The 17926-nt window shown below is 45.8% G+C and overlaps 1 protein-coding gene across 1 annotated transcript in view; it reads left to right on the forward strand.

The window, feature by feature from the left end:
* Positions 1-14599: 14599 nt before the first annotated feature.
* Positions 14600-17926, forward strand: part of angpt4 (angiopoietin 4) — a 40410-nt gene continuing 37083 nt past the window's right edge. The window contains exon 1 of the mRNA XM_031827553.1: positions 14600-15365. Coding sequence (XP_031683413.1) covers positions 15036-15365 — 330 coding nt within the window. The 5' untranslated portion in view covers positions 14600-15035. The remainder of the gene's footprint in view (positions 15366-17926) is intronic.

Here is a 17926-nt window from a genome sequence, read left to right on the forward strand (position 1 = left end):
TCGCTCTCGGTCTCTGTCTCGCTCTCTGTCTCACTCTCTGTCTCGCTCTCGCTCTCTGTCTCGCTCTCACTCTCTGTCTCGCTCTCGGTCTCTGTCTCGCTCTCTGTCTCGCTCTCTGTCTCGCTCTCGCTCTCTGTCTCGCTCTCTGTCTCGCTCTCTGTCTCGCCCTCTGTCTCGCTCTCGCTCTCTGTCTCGCTCTCACTCTCTGTCTCGCTCTCGGTCTCTGTCTCGCTCTCTGTCTCGCTCTCTGTCTCGCTCTCGCTCTCTGTCTCGCTCTCTGTCTCTGTCTCGCTCTCTGTCTCTGTCTCGATCTCTGTCACTCTCTCGCTCTCTGTCACTCTCTCGCTCTCTGTCTCGCTCTCTGTCTCGCTCTCTGTCTCGCTCCCTGTCTCGCTCCCTGTCTCGCTCTCTGTCTAGCTCTCTGTCTCGCTCTCTGTCTCGCTCTCTGTCTCGCTCTCTGTCTCCTGTCTTGCTCTCTGTCTCGCTCTATGTCTGTCTCGCTCTCTGTCTCTGTCTCGCTCTCGCTCTCTGTCTCGCTCTCACTCTGTTTCTCGCTCTCTGTTTCTATCTTGCTCCCTGTCTCGCTCTCGCTCTCTGTCTTGCTCTCTGTCTCGCTCTCACTCTCTGTCTCGAGAGTGACAGAGAGTGAGACTCTGTCTCGCTCTCGCTCTCTGTCTCGCTCTCTGTCACTCTCTCGATCTCTGTCACTCTCTCGCTCTCTGTCACTCTCTCGCTCTCTGTCACTCTCTCGCTCTCTGTCACTCTCTCGCTCTCTGTCTCGCTCTCTGTCTCGCTCCCTGTCTCGCTCCCTGTCTCGCTCCCTGTCTCGCTCCGTCTCGCTCTCTTTGTCTGCCTCTGTCTCTATCTCGCTCCCTATCTCGCTCTCGCTTTCTGTCTCGCTCTCTGCCTCGCTCTCTGTCTCGCTCTCTGTCTCGCTCTCTGTCTCGCTCTCGCTCTCTGTCTCGCTCTCTGTCTCTGTCTCGCTCTCTGTCTCGCTCTCTGTCTCTGTCACTCTCTCGCTCTCTGTCTCGCTCTCTGTCTCGCTCTCTGTCTCTGTCTCGCTCTCTGTCTCTGTCTCTGTCTCGCTCTCTGTCTCTGTCTTGATCTCTGTCACTCTCTCGCTCTCTGTCACTCTCTCGCTCTCTGTCTCGCTCTCTGTCTCGCTCTCTGTCTCTGTCTCGCTCTCTGTCTCTGTCTCGCTCTCTGTCTCTGTCTCGATCTCTGTCACTCTCTCGCTCTCTGTCACTCTCTCGCTCTCTGTCTCGCTCTCTGTCTCGCTCTCTGTCACTCTCTCGCTCTCTGTCTCGCTCCGTCTCGCTCTCTGTCTCGCTCTCTGTCTCGCTCCCTGTCTCGCTCCCTGTCTCGCTCCGTCTCGCTCTCTTTGTCTGCCTCTGTCTCTATCTCGCTCCCTATCTCACTCTCGCTTTCTGTCTCGCTCTCTTTCTCTGTCTCGCTCTCTGTCTCGCTCTCTGTCTCGCTCTCGCTCTCTGTCTCCCTGTCTCGCTCCCTGTCTCGCTCCCTGTCTCGCTCTCTGTCTCGCTCTCTGTCTCGCTCTCGCTATCTGTCTCGCTCTCACTCTCGCTCTCTGTGTAGCTCTCTGTCTCGCTCTCTGTCTCGCTCTCTGTCTCCTGTCTTGCTCTCTGTCTCGCTCCCTGTCTCGCTCTCTGTCTCGCTCTCGGTCTCTGTCTCGCTCTCTGTCTCACTCTCTGTCTCGCTCTCGCTCTCTGTCTCGCTCTCACTCTCTGTCTCGCTCTCGGTCTCTGTCTCGCTCTCTGTCTCGCTCTCTGTCTCGCTCTCGCTCTCTGTCTCGCTCTCTGTCTCGCTCTCTGTCTCGCCCTCTGTCTCGCTCTCGCTCTCTGTCTCGCTCTCACTCTCTGTCTCGCTCTCGGTCTCTGTCTCGCTCTCTGTCTCGCTCTCTGTCTCGCTCTCGCTCTCTGTCTCGCTCTCTGTCTCTGTCTCGCTCTCTGTCTCTGTCTCGATCTCTGTCACTCTCTCGCTCTCTGTCACTCTCTCGCTCTCTGTCTCGCTCTCTGTCTCGCTCTCTGTCTTGCTCCCTGTCTCGCTCTATGTCTCGCTCTCTGTCTCGCTCTCGTTCTCTGTCTCGCTCTCTTTGTCTGCCTCCGTCTCTATCTCGCTCCCTGTCTCGCTCGCTCTCTGTCTCTATCTTGCTTTCTGTCTCGCTCTCTGTCTCTGTCTCGCTCTCTTTCTCTGTCTCGCTCTCTGTCTCGCTCCCTGTCTCGCTCCCTGTCTCGCTCTCTGTCTCGCTCTCTGTCTCGCTCCATGTCTCGCTCTCTGTCTCGACCTCGCTCTCTGTCTCGCTCACTTTGTCTGCCTCCGTCTCTATCTCGCTCCCTGTCTCGCTCGCTCTCTGTCTCTATCTTGCTCTCGGTCTCTGTCTCGCTCTCTGTCTCGCTCTCTGTCTCGCTCTCGCTCTCTGTCTCGCTCTCGCTCTCTTTCTCGTTCACTGTCTCTGTCTCGATCTCTGTCACTCTCTCGCTCTCTGTCTTGCTCTCTGTCTCTCTGTCTTGCTCTCTGTCTCGCTCTCTGTCTCTCTCTCTGTCTCTGTCTCGCTCTCTGTCTCGCTCTCTGTCTCACTCTCTGTCTCGCTCCCTGTCTCACTCTCTGTCTCACTCTCTGTCTCGCTCCCTGTCTCGCTCTCTGTCTCACTCTCTGTCTCGCTCTCTGTCTCGCTCTCTGTCTCACTCTCTGTCTCACTCTCTGTCTCGCTCTCTGTCTCACTCTCTGTCTCGCTCCCTGTCTCGCTCTCTGTCTCGCTCTCTGTCTCGCTCTCTGTCTAGCTCTCTGTCTCGCTCTCTGTCTCGCTCTCTGTCTCGCTCTCTGTCTCGCTCTCTGTCTCCTGTCTTGCTCTCTGTCTCGCTCTCTGTCTCACTCTATGTCTGTCTCGCTCTCTGTCTCTGTCTTGCTCTCTGTCTCTGTCTCGCTCTCTGTCTCGCTCTCTTTCTCTGTCTCGTTCTCTGTCTCGCTCCCTGTCTCGCTCTCGCTCTCTGTCTCGCTCTCGCTCTCTTTCTCGTTCACTGTCTCTGTCTCGATCTCTGTCACTCTCTCGCTCTCTGTCTTGCTCTCTGTCTCTCTGTCTTGCTCTCTGTCTCGCTCTCTGTCTCGCTCTCGCTCTCTGTCTCTCTCTCTGTCTCTGTCTCGCTCTCTGTCTCGCTCTCTGTCTCACTCTCTCGCTCTCTGTCTCACTCTCTGTCTCGCTCCCTGTCTCGCTCTCTGTCTCGCTCTCTGTCTCGCTCTCTGTCGCTCTCTGTCTAGCTCTCTGTCTCGCTCTCTGTCTCGCTCTCTGTCTCGCTCTCTGTCTCCTGTCTTGCTCTCTGTCTCGCTCTCTGTCTCACTCTATGTCTGTCTCGCTCTCTGTCTCTGTCTTGCTCTCTGTCTCTGTCTCGCTCTCTGTCTCGCTCTCTTTCTCTGTCTCGTTCTCTGTCTCGCTCCCTGTCTCGCTCTCGCTCTCTGTCTCGCTCTCTTTCTCTGTCTCGCTCTCTGTCTCGCTCTCGCTCTCACTCTCTGTCTCGGTCTCTGTCTTGCTCTCTGTCTCGCTCTCTGTCTCGCTCTCGCTCTCTGTCTTGCTCTCTGTCTCGCTCTCTGTCTCGCTCTCGCTCTCGCTCTCTGTCTCGCTCTCTGTCTCGCTCTCACTCTCTGGCTCGCTCTCTTTGTCTGTCTCTGTCTCTATCTCGCTCCCTATCTCGCTCTCGCTCTCTGTCTCGCTCTCGCTCTCTTTCTCGTTCACTGTCTCTGTCTCGATCTCTGTCACTCTCTCGCTCTCTGTCTCTCTGTCTTGCTCTCTGTCTCGCTCTCTGTCTCACTCTCTCGCTCTCTGTCTCACTCCCTGTCTCGCTCCCTGTCTCGCTCTCTGTCTAGCTCTCTGTCTCGCTCTCTGTCTCGCTCTCTGTCTCGCTCTCTGTCACTCTCTCGCTCTCTGTCTAGCTCTCTGTCTCCTGTCTTGCTCTCTGTCTCGCTCTCTGTCTCACTCTATGTCTGTCTCGCTCTCTGTCTCTGTCTTGCTCTCTGTCTCTGTCTCGCTCTCTGTCTCTGTCTCGCTCTCTGTCTCGCTCTCTTTCTCTGTCTCGTTCTCTGTCTCGCTCCCTGTCTCGCTCTCGCTCTCTGTCTCGCTCTCTTTGTCTGCCTCTGTCTCTATCTCGCTCCCTGCTCTCGCTCTGTTTCTCACTCTCTGTCTCTATCTCGCTCCCTGCTCTCGCTCTGTTTCTCTCTCTCTGTCTCTGTCTTGCTCTCTGTCTCTGTCTCGCTCTCTGTCTCGCTCTCTTTCTCTGTCTCGTTCTCTGTCTCGCTCCCTGTCTCGCTCTCGCTCTCTGTCTCGCTCTCTTTCTCTGTCTCGCTCTCTGTCTCGCTCTCGCTCTCACTCTCTGTCTCGGTCTCTGTCTTGCTCTCTGTCTCGCTCTCTGTCTCGCTCTCGCTCTCTGTCTTGCTCTCTGTCTCGCTCTCTGTCTCGCTCTCGCTCTCTGTCTCGCTCTCTGTCTCGCTCTCACTCTCTGGCTCGCTCTCTTTGTCTGTCTTTGTCTCTATCTCGCTCCCTATCTCGCTCTCGCTCTCTGTCTCGCTCTCGCTCTCTTTCTCGTTCACTGTCTCTGTCTCGCTCTCTGTCACTCTCTCGCTCTCTGTCTCTCTGTCTTGCTCTCTGTCTCGCTCTCTGTCTCACTCTCTCGCTCTCTGTCTCACTCTCTGTCTCGCTCCCTGTCTCGCTCTCTGTCTAGCTCTCTGTCTCGCTCTCTGTCTCGCTCTCTGTCTCGCTCTCTGTCACTCTCTCGCTCTCTGTCTAGCTCTCTGTCTCCTGTCTTGCTCTCTGTCTCGCTCTCTGTCTCACTCTATGTCTGTCTCGCTCTCTGTCTCTGTCTTGCTCTCTGTCTCTGTCTCGCTCTCTGTCTCTGTCTCGCTCTCTGTCTCGCTCTCTTTCTCTGTCTCGTTCTCTGTCTCGCTCCCTGTCTCGCTCTCGCTCTCTGTCTCGCTCTCTTTGTCTGCCTCTGTCTCTATCTCGCTCCCTGCTCTCGCTCTGTTTCTCACTCTCTGTCTCTATCTCGCTCCCTGCTCTCGCTCTGTTTCTCTCTCTCTGTCTCTGTCTCGCTCTCTTTCTCTGTCTCGCTCTCTTTCTCTGTCTCGCTCTCGCTCTCACTCTCTGTCTCGGTCTCTGTCTTGCTCTCTGTCTCGCTCTCTGTCTCGCTCTCGCTCTCTGTCTCGCTCTCTGTCTCGCTCTCACTCTCTGGCTCGCTCTCTTTGTCTGTCTCTGTCTCTATCTCGCTCCCTATCTCGCTCTCGCTCTCTGTCTCGCTCTCTGTTTCTATCTTGCTCTCTGTCTCGCTCTCTTTCTTGCTCTCTATCTTGCTCTCTGTCTCGCTCTCTTTCTCTGTCTCGCTCTCTGTCTCGATCTCGCTCTCTGTCTCGCTCCCTGTCTCGCTCTCTGTCTCGCCCTCGCTCTCTGTCTCGCTCTCAGTCTCTGTCTCGCTCTCTGTCTTGCTCTCTGTCTCGCTCTCGCTCTCTGTCTTGCTCTCTGTCTCGCTCTCGCTCTCTGTCTCTGTCTCGAACTCTGTCACTCTCTCGCTCTCTGTCTCGCTCTCTGTCTCGCTCTCTGTCTCGCTCTCGGACCTCTTACCCAGAGTTTGTCTTCACTGGAGGTCTATGCTGTCGTCTAATCCTTTACATTTGACCTTCTCCCTCTTCCTCCCCCATACATGTTTAGACACATACACACCGTCACCGACACACACCAGTCCAGTCTGTATTCTTCTCTGGACCTGCTTTTCATTATTGTGATAAAGTATTTAAAAAGCATCATTTTACTGGGAACAAACCAGAATTTGCTTCTCTGTCCCTATGTGCTCAGCAGCCCAACCATGGGAATAGTGCCCTGCTTCTCATCCAGAAACAGTTCAAGAAAGATGCCCCTCTGCCCATTTATGCAACTAAAGAATATTGCTGATCACCAAAAACATTTGTAACAATCTATGATCATCTTAAAAAAGGCTATACAGAACGTGTTCCTCTGGTGGTGCTCTTGAGTCAACAGGGGTCCCCTTAAATGGACAGACATTATGGTCCTGAAATGACCTCATAAACCAAACGGGCCCAACCTGAGCAAGATAATATATTGCTTTCCTAAAACTAAGTTTTTGTGGGGTTGTATGAGATAAGAAATGGATTCATGTGTGGGAACCTTACAGAAAACATTAAAGCAAAAATGGGACATACATTTAGGATATTTAATTGCTAATATTTATCTTGTACAAACGAATAATATGATTTCCCTCTATGATCAGTCCTAGTGAAATTCCTTGGTGTAATGCTTGTACAAGATCAGTTGATTCCAAACCCTAACGTTTATTTTTAATTTTTTATGAAATTGCACATTTTGTCTTGGGAGGGGTGTCCTTTTATTTTACAAACATGAATGTTATCTGGCAGGGCCTTGTACTGGAAAACACACGTGGGGTGTGCTCCAAATGAACTAAGAAACAATGGTTAATGTGTTCATTACTCTGGCTGATATCAGAGAAATAGGCTCCAATCTGGTAAGAAAAAGACAGATAAGATAGGATTCACGCAGGGCTGGATTCTCTATCCAGGATTGCACATGGCAACATTCTGTGGCAATTTAAGAAACCAGTCCTCATTTATTTAAGAGGAGCCCCGGGAGCTCTTTAGAACAACATGTTGATTTGCTTGTTTAAAGACGCTAATTGTTGGGATTTGGAATCAAGTGCCTGCGGTCGATATGAAAACGTTAATCAAACAGCAAGAGATCCAGAAACACTGAATCACTATGAGCCAGATATTTGATAGACGGCGGTAAAAGCTGTCCTGGAGGTTGGGGGTTGTACTTTAAAGCTTCAGGACCATAAAGCTGTCAGTTAGCTCTGGAAACCAGATTCCATCCTGTAGTCTGTACTGTTAAAATGTCAGAAACGTGTCTCGTGATCCCATCTGGTCTCCTCTTAGCAGCTGATCGGTCACCCAACAGGAGTGCTTTTTTCCTGATTGGTCAAGAGTGAGTGAGATGGCATAAATAAAACTTCAATTGGTTATACAGTTGAAGTCAGACGTTTACATCCACTTAGGTTGGAGTCATTAAAACTCATTGTTCAACCACTCCACAAATTTCTTGTTAACTAACTACAGTTTTGGCTAGTCGGTTAGGACATCTAGTTTGTGCATGACACAAGTACTTTTTCCAACAATTGTTTACAGACAGATTATTTCACTGATAATTCACTGTATCACAATTCCAATGGGTCAGAAGATTACATACACTAAGTTAACTGTGCTTGGGAAATTCCAGACAATGATGTCATGCCTTTAGAAACTTCTGATAGGCTAATTGGCATAATATGAGTCAATTGGAGGTGTACCTGTGGATGTACAGTCGTGGCCAAAAGTTTTGAGAATGACACAAGTATAAATTTTCACAAAGTCTGCTGCCTCAGTTTGTATGATGGCAATTTGCATATACTCCAGAATGTTAAGAAGAGTGATCAGATGAATTGCAATGAATTGCAAAGTCCCTCTTTGCCATGCATATGAACTGAATCCCCCCCAAAAAACATTTCCCCTGCATTTCAGCCCTGCCACAAAAGGACCAGCTGACATCATGTCAGTGATTCTCTTGTTAACACAGGTGTGAGTGTTGACGAGGACAAGACTGGAGATCACTCTGTCATGCTGATTGAGTTCAAATAACAGACTGTAAGCTTCAAAAGGAGGGTGGTGCTTGGAATCATTGTTCTTCTTCTGTCAACTATGGTTAACTACTAGGAAACACGTGCCGTCATCATTGCTTTGCACAAAAAGGCTTCACAGGCAAGGATATTGCTGCCAGTAAGATTGTACCTAAATCAACCATTTATCGGATCAAGAACTTCAAGGAGAGCGGTTCAATTGTTGTGAAGAAGGCTTCAGGGCGCCCAAGAAAGTCCAGCAAGCGCCAAGACGTCTCCTAAAGTTGATTCAACTGCGGGATTGGAGCACCACCAGTACAGAGCTTGCACAGGAATGGCAGCATGCAGGTGTGAGTGCATCTGCACGCACAGTGAGGCAAAGACTTTTGGAGGATGGCCTGGTGTCAGGGATTGGACTGCTGAGGACGGGGGTAAAGTCATTTTCTCTGATGAATGCCCTTTCTGATTGTTTGGGGCATCCGGAAGAAAGCTTGTCCGGAGAAGACAAGGTGAGCGCTACCATCAGTCCTGTTGGCATGACGCCAACAGTAAAGCATCCTGAGACCATTCATGTGTGGGGTTGCTTCTTAGCCAAGGGAAGGGGCTCACTCACAATTTTGCCTAAGAACACAGCCATGAATAAAGAATGGTACCAACACATCCTCCGAGAGCAACTTCTCCCAACCATCCAGGAACAGTTTGGTGATGAACAATGCCTTTGCCAGCATGATGGAGCACCTTGCCATAAGGCAAAAGTGATAACTATGTGGCTCGGGGAACATTTTGGGTCCATGGCCAGGAATCTCCCCAGACCTTATTCCCATTGAGAACTTGTGGTCAATCCTCAAGAGGCGGGTGGACAAACAAAAACCAACAAATTCTGACAAATCTCCAAGCATTGATTGTGCAAGAATGGGCTGCCATCAGTCAGGATGTGGCCCAGAAGTTAATTGACAGCATGCTAGTGCGGATTGCAGAGGTCTTGAAAAATAAGTGTCAACACTGCAAATATTGACTCTTTGCATCAACTTCATGTAATTGTCAATAAAAGCCTTTGACACTATGAAATGCTTGTAATTATACTTCAGTAGTCCAGAGTAACATCAGACAAAAATATCTAAATACACTGAGGCAGCAGACTTTGTGAAAATTCATATTTGTTTCTTTCTCAAAACTTTTGGCCACGACTGTATTTCAAGGCCTATCTTCAAGCTCAGTGCCTCTTTACATCATGGGAAGATCAAAAGAAATCAGCCAAGACCTCTACAAGTCTGCTTCATCCTGTACTAACAATAGTATGCAAGTATAAACACCACGGGACCACGCAGCCATCCTACCGCTCAGAAAAGAGAAGTGCTCTGTCTCCTAGAGATGAAAGTACTTTGGTGCGAAAAGCGCAAATCAATTCCAGAACAACAGCAAAGGACCTTGTGAAGATGCTGGAGGAAACAGGTACAAAAGTATCTATATCCTCAGTAAAACGAGTCCTATATCGACATAACCTGAAAGGCCGCTCAGCAAGGAAGAAGCCACTGCTCCAAATCCGCCATAAAAAAAGCCAGGCTATGGTTTGCAACTGCACATGGGGACAAAGATCGTACTTTTTGGAGAAATGTCCACTGGTCTGATGAAAAAAAAATAGAACAGATATGTTTGGAGGAAAAAGGGGGAGGCTTGCAAGCTGAAGAACACCATCCCGACCATGAAGCATAAGGGTGGCAGCATCATGTTGTGGGGGTGCTTTTCTGCAGGAGGGACTGGTGCACTTCACAAAATAGATGGCATCATGAGGTGGGAAAATTATGTGGATATATTGAAGCAACATCTCAAGACATCAGTTAAAGTTAAAGCTTGGTCGCAAATGGGTCTTCCAAATGGACAATGACCCCAAGCAAGTTGTGGCAAAATGGCTTAAGGACAACAAAGTCAAGGTATTGAAGTGGCCATCACAAAGCCCTGACCTCAATCCTATAGAAAATGTGTGTGCGATCAAGGAGGCCTACAAACCTGACTCAGTTACACCAGCTCTGTCAGGAGGAATGGGCCAAAATTCACCCAACTTATTTTGGGACGCTTGTGGGAAGGCTACCCGAAACATTTGACCCAAGTTAAACAATTTAAAGGCAATGCTACCAAATACTAATTGAATGTATGTAAACTTCTGATCCACTGGGAATGTGATGAAAGAAATAAAAGCTGAAATAAATCATTCTCTCTACTATTATTCTGACATTTCACATTCTTAAAATAAAGTGGTGATCCTAACTGACCTAAGACTGGAATTTTTACTTGGATTAAATGTTAGGAATTGTGAAAAACTGAGTTTAAATGTATTTGGCTAAGTTATATGTAAACTTCCGACTGTACCACTAACTTCAATTGTACCACTAACTGATAAGAACATTCGCTTGATGGCAGAAATGTAAAGCTTCATGATGCTTGAAGGGAAATAACATTTGACATAGATGAATGTGTAAAGTCTGCATAAAAATTGTACAATTCCATATGCATTTCTATAACTTGTTTCGCCCCAATAAAAAAAGTGATAGGACTCACAGGAAGCTTGAAGGGAAGACCTCAATGTCATAGATAAAAGGAATTGCCTATAGTGGTGTGATATACACTGCACTGTACATTTTTCTGCATTCCCCTGAGAGGTAGCAGCATTGTGGGATGTTCCCTTCTTTGGTTTGAAGGAGATCGCAGAACTCATCAGTCTGTAAAAGTTTAATCCTATAAAGGTATTCCTTTCAGCTTTTGTCAGTTTCTCCTTCTGAACCAAAGAAAACGAGAAGCTTGTAGGTATTACTGACTTTGAAAAGGTGTTCTGATTATCCTTGCAGGTAATCCACATAGACATTTTATTCACATAAAAATCCTTAAAGGGAGGTACACCCAAATTGCAAACAAATGTATTCTGTTTGCTTCACCCTGTAAGCAGTCTATGGACAAGATATGACAGCAATCCATACTTTGGTCTTGTTTAGCAGGCCACTGTCTAGTGTCTCTAAATGCTGCATTTGTATTGATTGTTGTCATATGGTGATTTTGTCATTTGGGTGAACTATCCCTTCAAAGAAGAGAACACAGTAGTTCTTGAGTTGCGAGAGATGCTCTGTTGTCTTCTTTCAATTCTGGCCCATCTGATAGCACCTCAAAGGGACGATGAAAGAATGACTGTTTGCAATCCCGTTTCTCCATTTCCAAAACATACATTAGTATAAATTCAACATATATCATTTTAAAGGACACTGGGCTCATGAACAATTATTACAGGTAAAAAAAAAAATACAATCCTAAGAATTCAGATAATCATCCGTGTGATATGGTTACAAACCGTAAGTTACTGTTGGCTCTACTTTTGCCTTGTCATCTGGAAATGAGTAGATTTCTCGACAAAGTGGAGCTCCTTCTTTGAACACTCTTAATTTCTACGATACAATTAATTTTTTCTCTATGTCAGAGCAATCTATTTTATTATTTTATTTTACCATTTATTTCACCAGGTTGGTGTCATTGAGATTGACAATCTATTTTACAAGAGAGACCTGACCAAAATAGCGGCACACAAAGTTGCAGACACATTGAAAATAGAAGCACTGCAATTTAAAAAAAAACAACAACATCAATTTACAGATTGAGTAGCAAGATGGTTTGGGGAAGTATGGTGCAACTAGGGGTCAAAACATTGACAGCCCACCCACTTAATTTTCCATCATATTGTTTACCCTAGCTTTAAACTCATTAAAAGGGACGAATAAAAACGTAGAATATGTAAAGATTAGGACGAGCAATGTCAGAGCGGCATAGACTAAGATACAGTAGGATAGATACAGTATATACAGTGGGGCAAAAAAGTATTTAGTCAGCCACCAATTGTGCAAGTTCTCCCACTTAAAAAGATGAGAGAGGCCTGTAATTTTCATCATAGGTACACTTCAACTATGACAGACAAAATCAGAAAAAAAAATACAGAAAATCACATTGTAGGTTTTTTAATGAATTTATTTATATTTTTCTATTTATTTGTGTTTGGCCAGGTATGGTTCTCAATCAGGGACAGCTGTCTAGCTTTGTCTCTGATTGGGAACCATACTTAGGTGCCCTTTTTTCCCACCTGTTTTTGTGGGAGGTGGACTTTGTTTAGGGTACTTAGCCTTTGAGCTTCACGGTTTCGTTTTGTAGTGTTTATTGGTTGGCGTCATTTTGATCTTTAAAAGATAATGTACGCTCACAACGTTGCACCTTCGTCCTCTGCTTTGAACAGCCGTGACACAGATATGATGGGTCTTTTATTAGTGTCTAGCAGAGACTCAATCAGCTCTTTAAAATTCAGATTCAACTGTTCAGGGTTGCTTTACATAATGTCATTAAAACCCACATGGACTACGATGGAATAGATTTCCAAATCCTGGCATAGAATAGTGGGCAGCTTAGTAATGTCATATACTCGAGCTCCGGGATAGGGCATTGATCAGCTAGATGATTACATGACCCATCAAGTTAGTCAGGTGTGTTTGGGGTTGATTACTGCCATCTATTGTATTTCATGAACATGTGTACAATAGTCTAGACAATAGTGACCCATCCACATACAGTAGCTAAATGTGACTGGAGGATGCATTTAGCATTTTTTTCACATGACCCATCATTTTAGACACGTGTGTCTGGGTAAGCATCATCTAATACTTAGAAAATATAATCTCTGGTTAAAACACACTATATCAAATCAAATCAAAGTGTATTTGTCACATGCCAGGATACAGAAGGTGTAAACAGTACAGTGAAATGGTTACTTGCATGTTTGCAGAGTAGCAATATCCAGATCAAAATGTGAAGAACAACATGACCTGAACCAAAGAGAGTAGGATATAGGCTAAGGACTAGATAAAGTGTATTTTTACCTGGAGTTAAAACTATTGTAGGCTACTACTTTCACCACTTTTGGTCTTGAAATCTTTGGTTGTTTACTACACTACCTTACTCACTCTATTTAGCACATGTGAATCCTTAAAGAAATGGGTGGGGCTAAGGCTTAAGAGGTGGTGAACGATGCTGAGTAGGTGTAGACAAAGAAGACCTCTCCAGTATGTGTGACAAAATATTCAAGGGCTATTTTCTCAAAATTGGGGTTACAAGTTTATCAACTTTCAAAGCAGAATTATTTTCCCATTGTTCCTCGCCTGCAGTGTATGATACACTTTTTGTAGCGCTGAGTCTATACCTTTATCCAGTGTCAAAAACACTATTCCAAAAGACCGAATCGATGCGGTCGGCCACATATGTAATATTGTTGAGATTTGGGGTTACCAGGCTTTACCAACCAAAAAAATGAAAGGAATTTATTTTGAAAAGATGAAATGATCAAATTTATAATACGAACTTTGACAGATGCTGACCTACACTCCACAACAGTGGGGGGAAAAGTATGAAATTGTTGTCATACTAGAGTAAAAGTAGTGAACATCAGACAGTAAAATCTACTTGAGTAAAAGTCTACAAGTATTTGATTTAAATAAGTGTCGAAAGTAAACGTATAAATCATTTAAAATTCCTTATATTAAGCAAAGCAAACGGTACCATTTTCTTGTTTTTACAGGAGCACACTCCAACTCTCAGACATTATTTACAAAAGATGCATTTGTGTTTAGTGAGTCCGCCCCGCCAGGCCAGAGGCAGTAGGGATGACCACGTAATAGTAAAATAAATCACACTACTCCACAATCCCAAACAGAAAACCTGTGATTGATTTGGCAGATCTTGTCTTACTACCAGGGAGAGTTTGAACTGCTAAAATGATCAGTTGAAACAGTCCGACAGGAAGTTATATTGTGAAGGTGTTAACCTTTCACTCCATGTCTCAATCTGTTGCTATGAATGTGTCCTTTGGGTGTGATATAGAGACTCTGCTCTGCTCCCCAGACAGCAATCAAGGCAATATAAATCCTACCCCCTCCTCCTTCACCTTCTCCTCCACATCCTACCACCATTCAGGCCACTGAAGATTGACTTGGAGTCAGCGCTGTCGGAGTGTGATATGAAATAAGGGCTGTGACTTCGCTGTAAAACAACCAAGTAAAAAATCTACGTAAAAAGACACCAAACAGCATGATGACCACCACATGCAAGAGTTGAAAAAGAATGCAGAATAAAATATATCACTAATGTTCCCACAGGAAAGGTGAAAGGGGTAGTTTATGATTTTCACTTGCTGAAAGTCCTGATTTCAGTCAAAATAGAATATTCAAGAACCTTCACCAGGCTTCTCTCCCAGTTCTCATGAGAATCATTTTAGGCAGGGCAAAAAGTCACTCCCTGTGACCTCTCTCCCTAAGGATTGCAACAGCCGCAACATAAGATACAAGACAAACTATGCCAAAAATAAGGATCGTGTAGAAAATAAATAAAGGGCAACGAGGTGCAGTAGACGAAAAATGGTTTCACCAATGAGCTGCATGCTATGGTATATTTGCTGACTACAGGAGAACTGGATGACGTTGTGTACGTTCACGCTTCGACAAGTTAAACGTTCTATTCAGAAAATGTGAAAAATGACACATTTTACATTTAGTTGACTGATAAGCATATGCTAATTTGGCTTGCTCTCAAAAGTTTAGACGCATGTGAATGAATCGACACTTCGGAAAACAGTGAAAACTGACCAAAAGTGCCTTAGAGAAAGAAAATGTAAAAAGCAACAAGCCCTGATTCATGTGCATTTACTTATGTATGTTTCCTAACCTGGGCTGAAACGGGGAGAGACCATACATGGCATCTTTATCCCCAGCGTGGACAGAGCAGATTAGTGGAGCGGAGAGACGGGGTGTTCTAATAGACCTCCCTCAGCTCCCCCCCATCCCCCCAACCCTCAGATAAGAGGGGGCAGAACTATTTCACTTTGGCCATTTCTGAAACTCGACCCACTGGAGTGGGATGGGAGGAAAGCATTTCTCTCTTTTTTTGGACATTGAAGATTGAGACTCATTTGGAGCTGCTCCCTCACTTTTTGTTCTCTCTCTGTCTCTCTCCCCCTCCCTCTCTCTTTCTCTGTGGCTATTTAGGGGTCAATGTTTGTGTCTGTTCACTTACTAGCACTGGGGCCAGGGAAAGTTTAGAGGAAACAGGGACCTGCGGGGAGAAAATCAGGACTTTATCAAGAATAATAAGAACCAAAGCACAGACAAAATACATCTAAATTAAGAAGAAGAGAACACAAGGGCTTCCTCTCCTTTTTCTGCTTGGAACCATGTGCATCCATACCTCAAGTGAGTGATTGAAGTGGGGGGGGGGAGGCACTTTTATCACAACACCTCGGCACAGGTGCTACTACCTGGGCATTAAGGTGTGGGGAGCACCATGAGGAAAATCCTGTTGGGTTGGGGGCTGATGCTGACGGCTGGGGTAATGGGGGCTAGCGTAGTGGGTGCTAGTGGAGGAGGAGGAGGTGGTAGAGGGCAGAGGCGCAGAGGAGAAAAGCGCAGAGGGCTCCATCGTGTCCAGCACGGCCACTGCAGCTACACCTTCATCCTACCAGAGATGGAGCGCTGTCAGGCCAGCCCAGTCCAATATGGCAGCACCAACATGGTTCAAAGGGACAAACCACCCCCTGCAGAGAGTGACTGGTCTGCACAGAAATTGCAGCACCTGGAGACGGCCATGGAGAACAACACGCAGTGGCTGCAGAAGGTAAGAGCTGATACCTGTACTTTTTATTTTTCCTTTATTTAACTAGGCAAGTCTGAATTGTGTTTGGGAAATAAATATTCACATGGTTTTTACAACGGTAGTGGTAATATTTCACTTAATACAGACATGTGTAGGCAGTTTAACTTAACCTGTCCCTTGGCTCAACTTACCCCATGCCTGGGGTAAGTTGTGCCAAGAGACCACTTTGTTGTACAAGCTATGTTTTCAAAACTGTAACGTTTACATGAATTCTGATTATATCCAGGTATACACAACATCATGAAATATATAGTGCATTCTAAAGGATGGCGTTCAGGCCATACTCCATTTTAGAATAGGGCTGTACTGTAACAAAATGTGAAAAAAGTCAGGGGGTCTGAATACTTATTATATGTCCCTTGACGGAGTGATGCTTAACGTAAAAGAGGCTCAACTTACCCCACTCTCCCCTACGGTCTACATTCATCATCATTACAATGCTGCACAAGAGTAACAGCAGTAATTAAGCCTGAACAATGTGCACATTTTTTGTTACGGTGCTGCTTTTAAATCTCAGGAGAATTACTTTAATGAACCAAATTAACGTTTCATTATTTCCACTATAATTGGCCCTATAAATTCTAACTGTGATCAACCAATAGGAAACCGACCCAGAAGAAGCAATGGAAATTAATTGCTTTGAAATACCTCAGTTCTAATCTATATTCTGGAGTGTGAACACCAGTTCAATTTGATTTATTGGGATTATGCTTATGGGGATTCATCGAACAAATGATGAAAAGAAGAATAAAGTGTGTGTGTGTGTGCAAATCGACTGTGTGCGTTGTACCTCCCACTTCGATAAAAACATGCAAAGGGTCAAGTAAAAAGAGCTCAAGACTGCCTCACCTCAACAGGAGAGAGGAGGATGACCCTTGACCTTCTGGGTTTACAGAGGTCAGTTTACCATATCAAATCACTGCAGAAAATGTAGGTATTTTACACAACCTTCCCCAAAAAATTTTTACAGTTGCATTTGACTTTTTCCTGCTGAATATTCTAACTCTCTGAATGCATCAGTGTTTGTGGAGAATAATATTCAATTGACATGTTTCCTTGTAAACACCAGTAAGTGAGGCAGTTAACAGCAGGTTGTTTAGCTTGCTGCCAAATGACTGACATCAAATGAGGCTCTCATTCAGCCTGGTACGGACAGAGTGGAGTCACCCTTTGATGTGGCAGAGTGCTCTTTCCCTGATAGCCAGCACCGATCACTGGCTACAGAAAGTGTAGATCGGCTCCAAAGAATGGGGAGAGAGAGAATGGAGAAGGCAGAAGCCATTTGAAGTTTCAGCTTTTTTTTTTATGGCTGTGGTCCAAAGGCTTCTCTGGAAAAGAGCTCTGCCACCATCAAAGACACAGGGATCAGTGATTGTATGTCCTATTTGAAAGAGCTTGAGATATGGTCGGGCCCCAGGTTGTACTGAGTGAAAATTCTGCCACTTGCCAAGGGGGGGGGGGATCACATTTGGGTTGCGCAGGCCTCACAGTTAGAAAATAAATACAAATATTTAACTAGGCAAGTCAGTTAAGAACTCGTTCTTATTTGCAATGACGGCCTACTCCAGCCAAACCCGAACGACACTGGGCCAATTGTGCATGGCCCTACAGACGGTTGTGATACAGCCTGGATTCGAACCATCTAGCACTGAGATGCAGTGCCGTTGCGCCACTCGGGATGCCCACCTGTCACGCCCTGGTCGAAGTATTTTGTGTTTATCTTCATTTATTTGGTCAGGCCAGGGTGTGGCATGGGTTTTTGTATGTGGTGTGTATGTATTGGGATTGTAGCTTAGTGGGGTGTTCTAGTTAAGTCTATGGCTGTCTGAAGTGGTTCTCAATCAGAGGCAGGTGTTTATCGTTGTCTCTGATTGGGAACCATAGGCAGCCATATTCTTTGAGTGTTGGGTGATTGTCCTTAGTGTCCTTGTTCCTGTCTCTGTGTTTGCACCAGATAGGGCTGTTTTGGTTTTGGTTACGTTTTTGTAGTGTTTGTATTGATTCGTGTTTTACGTTTGTTTATTAAACATGGATCGCAATCTACATGCCGCATTTTGGTCCGACTCTCCTTCACCACAAGAGTACCGTTACACCACCACTTCATATGATTAGGGCTTTCTAGTGACATACTGTAGTGGAACCATAAACTTTCAATATGAACATGGATATGCTTGCTACTTTGCACCTGCTGATTTCCCTGTGCTTCATTATAAATTACAATGCTCTTTAGAGTGTTGGGCCAGTAACCGAAAGGTTGCTAGATCGAATCCCCGAGCTGAAAATGTATAAATCTGTTGTTCTGCCCCTGAACAAGGCAGTTAATCCACTGTTCCTAAGCCGTCATTGTAAATAAGAATTTATTCTTAACTGACTTGCCTAGTTAAATAAAGGTTACATTTTTTTTAATGGGACCACACACCATGCTATTTTAGACATTCCCTAATGTTTTCACAAAACAAGACAGTCCTTAATTAACCAGTTGAGCTGACAGCCCTGTTTCGCAATGGCTTTAGTCATCAATC

Source organism: Oncorhynchus kisutch, linkage group LG1 (assembly GCF_002021735.2).
Source record: "Oncorhynchus kisutch isolate 150728-3 linkage group LG1, Okis_V2, whole genome shotgun sequence".
Taxonomy (NCBI): Eukaryota; Metazoa; Chordata; class Actinopteri; order Salmoniformes; family Salmonidae; genus Oncorhynchus; species Oncorhynchus kisutch.